General features: G+C 31.1%; 1 protein-coding gene across 5 annotated transcripts; it reads left to right on the forward strand.

Moving 5' to 3' along the window:
- Nucleotides 1–12,649: 12,649 nt before the first annotated feature.
- LOC100787598 (UPF0481 protein At3g47200) lies at nt 12,650–15,790 on the forward strand. Of its 5 annotated transcripts, none has more exons than XM_006605572.4 (3): nt 12,650–12,868; nt 14,314–14,906; nt 15,529–15,790. In XM_006605572.4, exons 1-3 carry the CDS (start codon nt 12,819–12,821, stop codon nt 15,534–15,536), a joined length of 651 nt encoding a protein of 216 aa, XP_006605635.1. In that variant the 5' UTR covers nt 12,650–12,818; the 3' UTR covers nt 15,537–15,790. The 5 variants fall into 5 exon arrangements, with proteins under 5 accessions (XP_006605635.1, XP_040869441.1, XP_003556824.2 ...); XM_041013507.1 differs by having other exon boundaries at nt 12,680–12,868; nt 14,323–14,906; XM_003556776.4 differs by having other exon boundaries at nt 12,685–12,868; nt 14,314–15,790.
- Nucleotides 15,791–16,141: the final 351 nt, after the last annotated feature.

The raw sequence follows: 16,141 nt of genomic DNA on the forward strand, positions 1-16,141 counted from the left end.
ATCTTTCGATTCTTTTGAAAAGTGAGAAAACATTAAGGCATTGGACCATTAATGATTTCTTTATTTTTGAAAGAGGTAACAAAGTTACATATTGATTTTAGGCTTTTTAGAAATCTACACTTAACCAATAAAAGCGGAAAAGACCATTTCAAGGCGTTGGACCTTTGAAAATGGCTTTTTTAGGCGATGACAAAAGTTTGGTTTATGAATTGATTTTAGCCTTAGTTTCACTTTGGTTATTAGTCGATTCGATTTAAGAAAGAGAAATCCCAAAGAAAAAACGTTCCATTGATTTTTTTTTATTTATTTTACTAAAAGATATTTTTTTATTATTATATTATTATTTTACCTCTTTTTCTTTCCAACGTGGTTACGGCATGATCGAACGGTCAGATTTCATTTTAACAGAAATTAACGGATGTTACAATTCAAATGATCGGTGGAAATTTATTTTATTTTTTTATTAGGCGAGAAAATGACTTAAGTAAATGACTAAAGCACGTCAAAAGGGGGGTACGGAAAGTAAATGAAATGAAAATAAAAGCACGTGAAACAAATGAGGACCACTAAGGGTACATAGAATGAATTGAAAAGTTCGATTTCAGGAACTTACCGGTTGAAGACCGAAGAACGACGAAGAACGAACGAAGAACGTCGAAGAACGGTTGAAAATCTTCGCGAAATCACCCACGAAAATGTTACCGAAATGTTACGAAAGCGCCTTGGCTTGGATTTTCTTCACGAAAACAATTTTTCTCAAAAATTTTAAGTGAATCCCAGATACCAAGAGGGTTGAACATTTTTGTTCTTCCCTCCTTCCCCTATTTATAGAAAAAGGAAGGAGATGCTTGCCACCCAGCTCGCCCAGGCGAGTTAGGTTGCTTCCTCCAGAAACAACCGCCTTCTGGAGGAACATCTTGGAAGGCTCAAGTGGGCCTGGTTGCTATTTGAACCCCCATTTTTACTAAATACACCCCCTGCCCTTTTTTTGGTGATTCTTTTTTCGTAACGTTATGAAACTTTACGAATTTCCTAACGACACTTGTTTTCCCTCAGTAATGTTACGGAACCTTGCAGATTACATAATCATCCCCTTTTTTTGACTTCCGGAATGTTACGGAACCTCACGAGTTGTGCAACGATGCTTTCTTTTGATTTCCGGCATGTCACAGAACTCCACGAATTGTGCAACGATGCTTTCTTTTGATTTCTGGCATGTCACGGAACTTCACGAATTGCCTAACGATGGGTGCCAAGTACCTCGAAGTGGTCAAATGAAAGTTGCATGCCACCAAACAATGGTCCCCAGACGAAATTAGGGTATGACAATGGGTCATCCATTAACTTCGCCATTAAGCATATGTTTGCAATTTCTTCATCACTTGAAGAGTCTGAGGTTTTTTATGCATTATCTTCCCAATCTATGTAGGCTTTCTTTTGTTTTCTACCCTTCTTTCCTTTTTTCCACCAACATATTTTTTAAGGTAGATAGGACACTCAAATTTGATATGACCTTGCTTAACACATTCGAAGCATGTGAAGTTGTTGTTGTTGTTGTTGTTCTCAATCTTCTTGGAGGATTTAGAGAATTTTATGTCTTTGGTTCTCCTAAGAAAATTTTCAAATTCCTTACCATCAAATTGAAATTCTCTGCATCTTCCTTACTGCTGGAACTATCTTTGTATTCTTCCTTTGAGGAGTTAACTTTTAATGCAATTCCTTTCCTCTCCCATTCTATTTCTTCTGCATAAAATTGTTGAGTCAGTTTATGTTCATAAGCAAGCAATTTACTGAAGAGTGTTGGATCAAGTGGCCTCAGAATAATTAAGAAGGGGGGGTTGAATTAATTATTAATGTGTCTTAACTAATTAAAAATTATCCTTCTTAATGTTACTAGATTCAACTAAGCTTTTACTACTAAGTTAAGAAAGTAAAGAACAGAATCAGAAACTTAACCAAAATTAAAAGCGGCAATTAAAAGCACACATCGGAAATTAAAGAGTGTAGGGAAGAAGAAGACAAACACAAGATTTATACTGGTTTGGCAACAACTCGTGCCTACATCCAGTCCCCAAGCAACCAACGGTTCTTGAGATTTCTTTCAACCTTGTAAAATCCTTTACAAGCCAAAGATCCACAAGGGATGTACCCTCCCTTGTTCTCTTTGAAAAAAACCAAGTGGATGTACCCTCCACTTGAACTGATCCACAAGAGATGTACCATCTCTTGTTCTCAGTATAACAACCCAAATAGGTGTACCCTCTACTTGTGCCACAAAGTATGTACCCTTCAATGTGTTAGGACAAAGAATTCTCAGGCGGTTATTCCTTTGAATCTTTGTAAAGGAAAACAAAAGATATCTTAGGCGGTTAGTCCTTTGAAATATTTTGTTTAAGGGAAAGGGAAGAATCAAAAGAATTCTCAGGCGGTTACTTCTTTGAATTCTCTTGGAAGAGGGAGAAGGGAGACACAAAAGAACTCATGCGGTTAGTCCTTCGATTCTTTTCGCAAGAGGAAGAAGTGAATGAAGAAGAAGAGTAGCACAAATTTTTGGTCAATGAAATTTTCTTGAAAGAGAAAGTATTAAACAAAAACTCTTAGAAAGATAAAGAGAAATGAATCAGAAAGTTCTGTAAAAAAATGTTATTGAAATTCATGCCATGGTCACATATTTATAATCATTTGATGACTTAAGTTAAAGTTTGTGACTCTTGGCAATTTCTTTAAAACTAGTCACGTTTTAAAAATTGTGACTCTTTTGAAAACTAGTCACTTAAAAAGTTGTAACTTTTGAAAAAATCTTCAGAAGCAAGTCACTTTAAGAATTGTGACTTTTGGAAATTTATTTTTCGAAATCACACTGGTAATTTATTACAATCAAGGTGTAATCGATTACACATCAACATATGTGACTCTTCAAGTTTAAATTTGAAAATCAAAATGTTTAGAAACTCTGGTAATCGATTACAAGTATTGTGTAATCGATTACACAAGTTTAAAATGATTTGAAAATGTTTTATCACTAGTTGTGACTCTTGAAATTTGAAATCTAACGTTTTAAAACATTGGTAATCGATTACATGATTATGTTAATCGATTACAGCTTTGTAAATCTATTTCGAAAACAATGCTGACTACTGATAATCGATTACTACCTTCTGGTAATCGATTACCAAAGAGTAAAACTCTTTGGTAAAAGATTTTATGAAAAATTCTTGTGCTACTCAATGTTTTGAAAAACGTTTTTAATACTTATCTTGATTGATTCTTCTCTTGATTCTTGAATCTTGAGTCTTGAATCTTGAGTCTTGAATCTTTATCTTGATTGTTCTTGAATCTTGATTCTTGAAACTTGATTGTTCTTGAATCTTGAATCTTGAAACTTGATTGTTGAAGCTTTTTGACTCCTGATTCTTTGAACTTGCTTAACTCTTGATTCTTTGGCATCATCAAAATAATATTGGAAGGCATTGCTTCCACAAAGAGAGCTTCCATCGTCATTGTAGCTATATTCTTGGATTCCTTCATTGTTGTAATCATTGGCTCCCAAGTTCTTGTAAAACAATTTAGTATCTTGATGTTCAACTCTTCATCTTCAAACATTTTTCCTAGACCAAAGAGATGGTTTAAAATATGAGTGAATCTTGTTTGAAGTTCTGAAATGGTTTCCCCATTCTTTATTTGGAATGCTTCATATTTGGATACAAGAGTGTGCTTTCCTGCTCTTCTCACATTTGTTGTTCCTTCATGAGTGACTTCAAGCATATTCCAAATTTCCTTTGCACTTTTGCACCTTGCAGTATGAAAGAATTCATCAGAAGACAAACCAGAAGTTAAAATGTTTTTAGATTTTTTATCATCTTGCACTTTTCATTTCTCATCATCTCTCATTTCATCCCATTCTTTAGGTATTAATTCACCATTCAGTTCTTTAGTAGGAATGAAAGGACCATTAATGATGGCATTCTATGCACCGGGATCAATTGATTGAATAAAGATTTGCATTCTCTTTTGCCAAAAAGAAAAATGTTCACCTTAACACAAAAGAGGTCGATTCAAAGTTGCACCCTCTTTGAAAGTGATTTGTTTTGAGCCTATCTTTTTAGAAAAATTGTGATCTTGAGTAACTTTCAAGACTTATCTCTGATACCAATTGAAAAAAGATGATTGAATATAAACCAAGAGGGGGGTGAATTGGTTTTCAAAGCAAAATGTACCTTTAAAAAAATAGTTATTAAAAACTTTAGTATGGATTGTATCACAAAAATATTTATGAATCTAATGTAATCAATACTTAATCAATCCACCCTTAAGCAAGATCCTTCATTAAAACCTTTTTTTCACAAATATAAATCTTGAATCTTTTTGAAAAACTTGATTAACACTTGAATGAGGGAAAAAAATCAGATCAAGAGAAGAAAAACATAGTCTTTTTATACTGTTTCACTCTCTATTAGTAGAGAAGCTAACCCAGTTCTCTAATCCAAAACTAGAATTAGATTTTCATTATGCATCAAGAATCCTTATAAGCAATCATGACCAATCTACAATTCTCACCCTGGAAAAACGGACTAAGGCACCCAACACTAGGATCTTTTGTGAATAAGAGCTTAAGAGAACCGTACTCTTAGCCCAAACTAGAAAAACCTATTCTAGCATGCCCTAAGTGATTCATGCATAACCAAAATATGTGTAAAACCATACATAGAAAAACAAGTAAAGAAAGACACAACCTGATCAATCTTTTCCATAAAAACCCTTACTGGATTGAGGATGTGTTTTTCTTCAACTCAAGAGACACAACTCACTTCAAAGAAAAAGTCTTCACAACCAAATGATTTAGAAGTTGTGAGTTACTATGTAACTCTTTTCTTCTCTTATCTTTTTACAAATGACATCTCAAAATCTTTAACTCATTCAGAGGCTTATGTTTTATTTTTGAGATATTGAGTATTCTCTTGATGTATATGAAGGGAAACACAAGCTCGTTATTTATAGAGAAAAAAAGTTATAACCGCCTATAATCAATTAAATCTACAAGGTAATCAATTAGATTATCTCTTGAATAAATCAAAGAATAAGAGTGTTGGAAGTTGTAAAAAATGTAGCAAGTGGCTAGTCCAACATTTTGTTGGTTGTGTTAATGGAAAATCTCATCTTAAAGGGTGAGGACTGAACATAGCCCAAGTTTAGGGTGAACCTGTATAAAAATTAAAAATCTCTATGTCGAATCCTCTTTTCCCTTCTTCTTTACATTATATTACTTTTTGTCATATATACTTCATCTACATCAGAATGCATACTTGAGAAGATTTTCATAACATGCTTAAATGTTTTGTTATATGACATATTTGAACTAAGTCATCTTTGTGATAACAATCTATCTTAAACTGGTTCAATCATATGCATCAAAGTATGAAAAATCTCATAAAACATGAAAACAAGTTTGTGTATGAAAGCTGAAAACAACATTCTGAACTATAGCTTTCTGAACACATCATTCTAAACTATAACATTCTAAGTGTTGCATCTGCATAACATAAACTAAGGATTTCATTATAACAATATTTTGAGAATTGCTTTTATTTAAGAAATGATCTTTTGAACATGAGAAAATGCGCATTGACATTAGGTTCACATAATCATCTCAAACATTTAACAATTAATGTTGTGACTAACCACTTAGAAAGCTTGGCTATCTAAGTGTTTGAACCTCTATGTTAAGAATTTTTGAATACCAAGATAATCTTGAGTAAAAGTTTAGAAAATTTAAAATTTCAGGAAAGTTGAAAAAGTCATAATTCAACCCCATTTCTTGTGGCATTCGAATCACTTCATCTCTAGTGTTCGATGTCAGTATCTCAAAGAACATTCCTAGGAACATCCTCTTCTCTAATATCGATCAAGACTTCTTGATCTTTCTCTTTTCTCACTATGAGGTGGTCGACCATATCATTATTTGAAGTTACCTCCTTGACTTTGAACATATCTATCTAGTTTTCCCTGACGAATGAAGATTTCAATAGAATTTTTCGATTAAAAGCAATCATCGATGTCATGCTCAGTTTCCCGATGATAATGACCGTATTTTGACTGATATTTTCTGCCATTTCCGGTCCTTAACAACTTAGGAATGTCAACACTGACATCCTTCAATACCACATTCAGGATTCTGTTCTATATTCTTCCTCGAAATCTGTTCATGAAAGTGTACTTGTTGTCGTTCAACCTGATGTTGTAAGCTAGTCTCTCGTCTGACTTACATGGTTTGTTGTTTTTTGTTTGTTCTGCACCTTTTTGTGCACTCTAATTTTCTGCCATTTTTATTTTTCTAGATTCTAAAACATTTTCATAGTCAATGTACTTTTCCTCCTTTTTTAAAACTCCTCGAAGGTGTTAGGTGGCATTTTCGTAATGGATATAAAGAATGGAGATTCTTCCCTCACACCATCCTTAGCCAGAATTATGACAACTCCTAGCTATAGATTGTTTGTAGCTCTTGCTTCTTTATTGAATCATGAGATGTATCCTCTGTGACGCTCCTTGGGTCCTTGTCAGATTAGTTTTAAGTCAGCCTCGATCTTCGATTTTGATTTAATAGTTGCAAAGGCTCACCTAAATTTCTTTGATAGGTCTAACCATGAATTGATATATCTCGACGAAAGAGACTGAAACCACTATAGTGTTGTGGATTTTAGTGATAATGGGAGCATAAGACACATTATCAAGGCTATAGCTCCTTTGTATGACAATGCCAACTCGAATGCCAAAAAATAATTATTCAGATTGGAAGATCCGTCATATAGTTCTATTGTTGGAAGTTGTCATAACTATTTCTGGACCTGAAACTCCACTAAGCATTTGGAAAACATCATGTTGAAAGGAATAACCTCGTCAGAAACAACCTCTTCCTCCATATACGTGATGATAGTGATTGAAGATTCTCCCCTTTTGGACTTCGGTGGAATATGCGATTTTGATTTGTTCAATTTGTTCTCTAAATTCCTTTTCTTTGCTAGTGAGTCTCCATCACCTTCCAATGTGTTCAAATGTTCATTTTATGCATCATCCTTTTTTGTTCGCAAATATGCGATCAATTTTTGATGTTTTTCAAGCATTGTTTTTAGTTGTTTGAGCATCTCTATGAGCTTAGTTAGTTGTGCACTCGTGATTGCTACATTTTCCTCCAACCTTGGAAAGGCCATGGTTTTCATCATAGGTGAAGAATGAGTTGTTGCTACTAAAGCTTTTTTGCTTCATGTGCTCACCACAACAAAGATTCATAAACTATGGATCCTTTGATCCTAGAGAATCAATGATTCCCATATATGACACCATTATTATAGTGTAAGACACGAAATTTGATTTGTGTCAAGCAATATGGAGTAGAATGAGAGAAGAGGAGAGAATCAGAGAGAGTTAGAGAGTTGTTGCAACCTACCCTTCGGCGGGAGGGCGACGCGGGGCTCACGGGTGCGTCTTCCAAGGGATGAAGGCGCACGGAGTCGCCACCAACGTTTATTCGGGGAAAATGTCAGAAAAATTGAAAAGCGTGTGTGGTCTACGAACTTTGAGTGTGAAAGGTTCAGAAGTTGTATTTACGCACGGAAAAGGTATTAGCACCCCCGCGTCCGTCACAAAGGATGTCAACCTTTAATCAAATGTGCAATATCATGTCTTCAATTTGTTTTATTTTCCCTTTTTTATGTTTTTATGTCTTTTTATGCCTTTTGTATTTTTTATCTTTTTGTTGCCGACAAGGGTGTTTCCCTCACTTCTACGTATCCTCAATTGCGATCTGGAAATCAAACCTACATAGTTCTTTTAGAAATGAACGTTGGTTAAGTTGTTTTGATCTTTTTCTGCAAGATTGATTTTAACCGAACAAAATTCGTTTAAGGTGTTGGACCATTAAACAATCTTTTGATTCTTTTGAAAGGAGAGAAATATTAAGGCATTGTACCATTAACGATCTCTTGGTTTTGAAAGGAGAGAAACGTTAAGGCATTGGACCATTAACGATCTCTTGGTTTTTGAAAAGAGAGAAACGTTAAGGCGTTGGACCATTAACGATCTCTTGGGGTGGTCGACAAAAGCAGAGCTTTTGCTCTTACGTATCCTCAATTGTGATGAGGAAATCATACCTAGGTAGTTTTTGCAAAAGCGATAAAGTTATGTGTTGATTTTATGTTTTGAATGGTTCATTTTAACCTATAAAAGCAAAGAGGACTGTTGTTAAGGCGTTGGACCTTAAAACGGTTTTGAGTGACTTTTGTGAACAAAGCTTGGTTTGTGAGTTGATTTTAACCTTAGTTTCACTTTGATTATTAGTCAATTCATTCAAGGAAACTTTCAAAGAAAAAAATCCGATTGATTTTTTTTATTATTTTATTATTATTTTTAGATATTTTGATTATTTTATTATTATTATTATTTTTAGATATTTTGATTATTTTATTATTTTTTTTAAGATATTTTGATTATTTTTTTTATTTAACCGAAGTTACAAATTGAACGATCAGTTGGATTTTATTTTAATAGTGATTAAACGAGATTACAACACCAATGATCGGTTGAAATTCATCTTATCAATTATTAGGCGAGATAATGACTTAAATAAACAATAAAAAGCTCATTAAAAGCGGAGGAAAAAAAAAATCGAAAGTGAACGAGATGAAGATGAAAGCAAACAAAACAAGAAATGAATTGAAAGTCTCGGATTCGAACACTTACCGGTTGAAGACCGAAGAACGAACGAAGAACGGTGGAAAATCATTACGGATTTGCTCACGAAAACGTCTCGGAAGCGTTACGGAAGCACCTCGACTTGGATTTTCTTCACAGAAACACATTTTTTCACCCAAAACAGCTGAAATGTATAGCATAGGGGTCAGGGCCCCTTGAAACTCAGCCTCCTCCCCCTATTTATAGGAGAAATGGGGAGGTGCTTGCCGCCTAGAGGCTTCTTGAGGAAGATTTCTGAGCGCACCCCAATTACTAAGTTCACCCCATTTTCATACTTTACAAAAAATTTACAGAAGCCTTACGGGAGTGTTTTGGACTTTATTTTCCTCTTTTTTCTCTTCCCTTTCACCAATATTAAGTCAAATATGCTAACCCAAGGTTTTCAGAAATTTTACGGAAGCCCCACATGAAATTTTTTAACAAAATGGAGGTGGTGCCGCCCAAAGGCTTCTTGAGGAAGATTTCTGAGTGCACCCATAATTGATAAGTTCACCCCCTTCTGAGTACTCGTCCAATCCATCCAAACATCAATTGTTAAATGTAAGTTTATTTGAATTATCAATTTATGCCCATTTATATGATTCGGTTTAAAAGGAATAAATATGTGAATCAATCTTATATTTCTTTTACTGAGTCTAACAACCATATTGAGTTATAAATGACAGATATGGAAAGTTTTGATCCTATCAGACAAAAATGCATAGTATCTGCTTATTCCAAGAAACAAGATTAAGTTACACAATGGTCATATTATTCAATCCTAAAGATACTCTTCACAATTATGAGTTTCTCTCTATAAATATGACATCAAGATTTGAGGAACAATGACTATGCACCCATACAGAAAAACAAGAGTCGTGAATTAAGAAACAAGAGAATAGAAAAGCATTTGTTAAGAAATACACTAAGCTTAAAAGAGTTCATCCTTTGTGATATACAAAGTACTTGTGAGAGATTAGAACTTCATTGTAAATTTTCTCTTTGAGTATTGTAAAGAATCTTTAATTCTATATCAAACTTCTATTTTTGAAATTCAGGAGTGGCTTAGTGACAAAAAAAATACTTGGATGTTCTTAGATTCAGGGGGAGTCTAAGGGTTATGCCAGTAGTGTCCTTGAGAATACTTGTAAGCCATAAGTGGCAGAAAAGAATACTTGTCGTAATCAAGTTTGATTAGTGGAATCATTTACTAGTTGGTAAAGGAGAATTAAACGTAACTCAGGTTGAGTGAACCAATATAAAACAAAGTATTTTTACTACTTTTCTTTAACATATCAAAGTATTTCAAAGTCCATTATTGATACATTTTTGCACTCATGGTTTTCACTTGAAAATAAGTTTTATACATCATTGAACAACAATCCACCTATTCTTAAGAAAACCTATCTTAGTCATTGGACGAGGGCTTTTGATACACTTGTTTATCAAATAAACATCTTCCATTTTAAAAGGTTTAATATTTTGACTAACACATTATTCAACCCTTCCTTCTAGTGTGAGTTATTGTGTTTCAATGTGTTGTACTTATTTGATGTTGGTTGCCACTAAGTTGTTCCTTCCTTCAGTTCGCTATTTGGACTTTATAGCCGACTTATAATCTTTAAGTTGGTCATATATGTCTAAGTTGTGTGTCACATGTTCGTGACGTGTAAAGTTGATATTTATTCCGGAACACTTGCTAATTACTATACCCCAAGATGGATAATAAATTCAACATCTCTCAAAATTAAGGACACAAAAGGGTGAAAAGAATATAAAGCGGAAAGACAACAAATGGAAGAGACGCCATGAACATAGCATGGTTGATAAGCTAAGAAAAATTTGTCACAATATAAATTCTTTAATAAAAATTTTTAAGGTTCCACACAAGAACCAAAAGATAAACAAATTCTCTCACAATTAGCAAAGCTAATCTCAATTCAGCCCCCTCTCCCTCAAGCTCCTTACAAATGTGTCCAAAGGACTTATTTATACTAGCATTAATATGAAAGTCCACACATAAGGCCTAAAATGAAAGGAAACATCACATAAATTTCTATTTTAAGAATTGGTTCCCCTGTAAGCTCCTCTTGTAGCTTTTCAATCCTCTATCATTATGTACATGCCCTCACTAGCCAATTTTTAGATTTCTTTAACCTTTTGATTTTATGAAAGTATTGTTGAATGATGAATCCATAATTAAAAATATACTAGAAACTAACCATAAAAATGGTATTTTCATGTCAGTGAGTAAGTGCAATTCAAATAAATAATATTATATGCACTAACACGAAATAATAATAATAGTCTTTTGGAGATAAATGTTTATTTTACATAACTAAAATTTATAATAAATAAATACTTTTAAATATATTATATTATAATTAAAATTTATAATAAATAAAGGTTTTTAAACATATACGATAATTTTAAATTTTTTGATAAACAATTTACATTGTAATACAAAATTTATAATACTAATATTCTGGGCACAATGTTTATTTTATATAACTAATATTCATAATGATAAAAAATTTGAATGCATATTATATTATAATTAAAATTTATAATAAATAAATATTTTTAAAATTTATGAAAAAAACTTACATTGTAACACAAAATTTATAATACTAGTATTTTAGAGATAAATTTATAATAGACACTTCAAATAAATAATATCATACGTACTTACACGAATTAATAATACTAGTATTTTGGGGGATAAATATTTATTATATAACTAAAATTTATAATAAATATTTTTTAAAATATATTATATTATAATTAAAATTTATGATAAAAATTCTACATTGTAATAAAAAAATATTTTTAACTATTGAAAATTTATTTATAAATATATTGAAATTTAATTTAAAAACTATTAATATTAAAAAAAATTAAAAAGAGATATTTTGTTAAGAAAGATCCTTAGAATTTCTCATGTTGAAAAATTAAATTTAAAAAGATTTTTGAGGATAAGTAATAACAATGAAAAAATAATCATCCAATCGAAAATTTTTATGTATAATAAATTTATCAATTTTTATAGTAATTATTTTTAATGTTATATAAAAAATAATTGTTAGTTGGTCAATAGTATAATTTTTTATTCACTAATGTATTAAACTCAATTACCTACTACCAATGGTCTAAGTGAAACTTGTCTTGTTCCCTTTAAGCCAAGTTTTGAATAAGACCCTTCTGATTAAAAAAATATGATGAGTGATTGAGGAAGATATTATTAAACATGATTAATTAAATTTTCAGATGAATATTTCATACTAATAATATGATTAAAAAAAATAAATGATTATTTTCGTCCTTAAAAAAAGATTAAATTTTATTATATTTTTTTTCAGAGAGTAAATTATCATCAATTTATATTTATGAACTAAAGTAATCATTAAAAAAAAAAAACTCAACTGCATACTATATATAGTCTCTTAAAAAAACTGTGCTTCTCTCGTGTCTCACTCGACTGCTTCAATTTGTGTAGAAGAACGAGTGGACCTAAGGACAATTAATTTAAAGGAGTCTTCCAACAGTTTTAATAATTTTAAGTGTCCCTGTGATATTATTTAAAGGACCGTAATATACTATTAAAAAGTTTAAATATTATTTTACTTATAATTTGACATTTTTTATATTTTGATTCATTCTTACAAAATTAATTTTTTTTTAGTCTTTGTAAATTTTATATATTTATTTTAATTTTTATCCTTAAAGCATTTTAGATATTACTTTTAAAAAAATATTATCTAAAATGTTATCTAAATTATTATAAGAAAAAAATAAAAAAATATTAAATTACAAGGACTAAAAATTCCATCCACATGCCGATTTGATTCCCTTTCCATTAGAAGACAAACTCTAGGTGCCGTTCCTTTTGATTTATATATATTGTGTTTTTGTTTTTAGCTTAATTGACTTACGTACATATAGATAGTTGACTTGAATGCTATATATTATTAATCCTAGCTTCAAAACACATTGAACAGAAGTATTTACCAGATTAAGCACCAAAGATATTAGAGAAGTTCGTCACAGATCGATGGTGAAGGCCGTGAAGCTGAGTATGTTGTTTATGATATTGTATGCACACTGGTGTCCTCTACGACTCTTACTATAAACCTTCGAGATTCAGGTTCATTCTTTCTTTTGTCTTGTGTTTTCTCTTCATTCCAACTCTTCTACTTATTATTATGTTGTTGTTCATTTTCTGGAATAGAATTCAATATGCATAAATTCACACAAGCAACGAAAATATAACTAAATTTAACACAAACTGCATCTGTAATTCAAAGAAAAGAGTTGATTTATGTGCTTGAAAGGATTTAGAAGAAGCCCCTGGCCATCTGGATTTTGGACTATCCCTCCTCCTTCCAAAACATAAAATATCTCCCTACCCAGTTGAAAAAAAAAGATATTTTCATTTTTTAAGTATTTATATTTTAGTTAAATTTTCATGTATTATCATTTTAATTTTTTTTATATTTTTGACGAATAAAAAAGTTATCTTTAATATACCTTTGAAAGAAATTACTATAAAAATAAAAAAAATTGATGTCCCATACGTGGTAGTGTAACTTTTTTACTTTAAAAATTTCCTATAAAGGAATTTAACGATTGTGTTTGCTTGTGCGTATTTTATTTCACCTTCTAAAATATTAAAATGTATAGCATATATATTTAAGATTGTTTACATGAATGAGAATTTATCATGAGAAGTTACATATTAAAATCAATTTACAAAAGAAATTATGTAAATAATTTACATATTAATTTCTGAAATTTAAAATTTTAAAATATAAATATAAATATGTAAACCATTCAAAATAAAACATATAAAATAATATATAAAATATTTATATATTAATATTTACATAAATAATTAGAGTAAAATAATATGGATATTAAAATCAATTTTAAAAAATGTAAATAAATTACGTATTAATTTATAAAATTTAATTATAAATTGGTAAAATAAAAACATACAAACTATTCAAAATAAAAGCATATAAAATAAAATTAAAAAAATTATATATTAAAATTTTTTATTTATAAATTTTGATCATTTGAAAAAAAATAATAATATTTGACTAAAGATACATAAAAAATAATGTTAACACAGTTAATTAAATAAAACAAGTATTATAATGATTTATTATCTTATCTATAAATAAAAAAATCATGAGTTTAACTCCTATTAAAATATTTTTATTTTTTATTTCATTTAATTTTTTTTTCATATCAGAATCAAAATTTTACCGTAGACAGTGAACTAACAGAAAAGTGATTCAAAGATACAATGAAATACGATGTTCTTACATTCTTAAAGAATAACTAGTTAAAGGTTGATGTAGGGACTGCATTCGCTATGACATATGTCATGCGTTTATTTAAATTATTCACTGCAAACAATTAATTTATCATCTTATTTTTTATTTATTTCTCTCCAGTTTTTAAAATATTATTGAATTCTTACCTTTTTGTGTGAGATCACTCTACGGGAATTTGCTCACTAGCATTTTTTAAACTTGTATATTGTTCAGGCTTACTTGTACTTTCTCTAATTCTATAATTTGAAAGTGAAACAAGGATATTGGTGATGAAGGAAATGGAGTTACAAGAGAATGGTTCAATTGAAAGAGAAAATAAAAATAAAGATTTGATAATTCAAATGGAAGACATGTTAGAAAGTGTGGAGCTTCCCTTAGTGTCACGTTGTTGTATCTACAAAGTACCTCAGAAAATTCGCAAGGTGAATGAAGCAGCTTATACTCCTACCATTGTTTCCATTGGCCCATTTCACTATGGAGACAAGAGATTGCAATCAATGGAAGAGCTCAAATTGAGATACCTCAAGAGTTTTCTTGAAAGGACTCAAAAGGGGTTAGGAGATTGCATAGAATACATTAAAGAGTCTGAAGAAGTTATTAGAAGTTGTTATTCAGAGACCATTGAACAAAGCAGTGATGATTTAGTGAGGACTGTTTTGACAGATGCTTGCTTCATAATTGAGTATTTTCTAAGATCTCTAGAGTGGACACAAGAAGATCCTTTATTATCCAAACCATGGTTGAGATGTGATGTGAAGCTTGATCTGATATTACTTGAAAATCAGCTTCCATGGTTTGTTCTTGAAGAGATATTCAACCTGACAGAACCTAGTTGCTTCAATGGTGAGGTTTCCTCATTTTTTGTTGTTGCTTTTCACTATTTTAAGGTCCATTTCCTTCAAAGCATATTGCCTGGAGTAGATATTAGCAAGTTCACCATCGATCATTTCCATATGCACTACCAACAATATATAATGAAGCCTGATCATATTGACATGCAATTGCATAACCTCACTGATTTGCTTCGGGTCTTTTACTTACCTCCTGATGGGATGCCAAGAAGAGAAAAAGAAACAGTGAAGCATCTCTATAGTGCAAGCCAGCTAGTGGAGGCAGGTGTGAAGCTCCATGTTGGTAAAAACAAAAGTGCACTAGAGTTACAATTTGAAAAAGGTGTGTTGACAATACCAAGATTTGAAGTTTGTCATTGGACTGAGATTCTTATTAGAAATGTGGTTGCAATTGAGCAGTGTCATTATCCATTTCAAACCTACATTACTGATTACATATTCGTCTTCGATTTCCTTATTGACACTAGCCAGGATGTTGATACACTTGTTGACAAGGGAATCATGATTAACACATTGGGAGATAGCAGTGCAGTTGCAAATATGGTTAACAATCTGTGCCTAAATGTTGTTCAGGAAAATATTAATATTAATGGTGGTTATATTTATCTCTGCAGAAAACTGAATTGCTTTTATGAGGATCCTTCCCACAAATACAAGGCAATCTTCATGCATGACTACTTCAGCACTCCTTGGAAAATAACATCTTTCATTGCTGCAATTGTGCTGCTTTTTCTTACTCTAATTCAAGCCACATGTTCTGTTATCTCTTTATTTTACCAAAAATAAAGAGATTTTGGGCTTAACTAGTGTACTTTCCACTCTTTTTTTTTTTAATTGTCATACTCTCTATTCTTAAATGTCATTATATATTGTTAAGTTTGCTTTCAAAGGAGTTATAAGTTTGGTTTGATGATTAAAGATATAAGGGGGAGGGAGAAGTCATGAGTTCCCTCTCACTAACATTCTAACAACATTAACAACTAATTAACATTTGCCAATAAAAAAAACTTTTCTTTCAAAAAATAAAGTAAAATGAAGAATGCTAGCAATGAAAACATATATATGTTATGTGAGGATTGGATTAGGTGACCCAAGTATCGAACTTAATGTGAAAAGCTTGGGAACCTTTAGTCTAAAATCCCTTCAGTAAATGTGAAAGTTAGATGTATTTAATGATTTTGAACATTAAAGCCATATTTTCATACTACAAGGTTACTTTTATTTCTT

Source organism: Glycine max, chromosome 20 (genome assembly GCF_000004515.6).
Source record: "Glycine max cultivar Williams 82 chromosome 20, Glycine_max_v4.0, whole genome shotgun sequence".
NCBI classification, from domain to species: domain Eukaryota; kingdom Viridiplantae; phylum Streptophyta; class Magnoliopsida; order Fabales; family Fabaceae; genus Glycine; species Glycine max.

Bases quoted from the DNA above. Each gene is read 5' to 3' on its own strand.
- LOC100787598 (XM_003556776.4), top strand. From the start codon at position 12,819: ATGCACACTGGTGTCCTCTACGACTCTTACTATAAACCTTCGAGATTC. The intron at 12,869-14,313 runs GTTCATTCTTTC...ATAATTTGAAAG, and splicing joins TATAAACCTTCGAGATTCAG to TGAAACAAGGATATTGGTGA.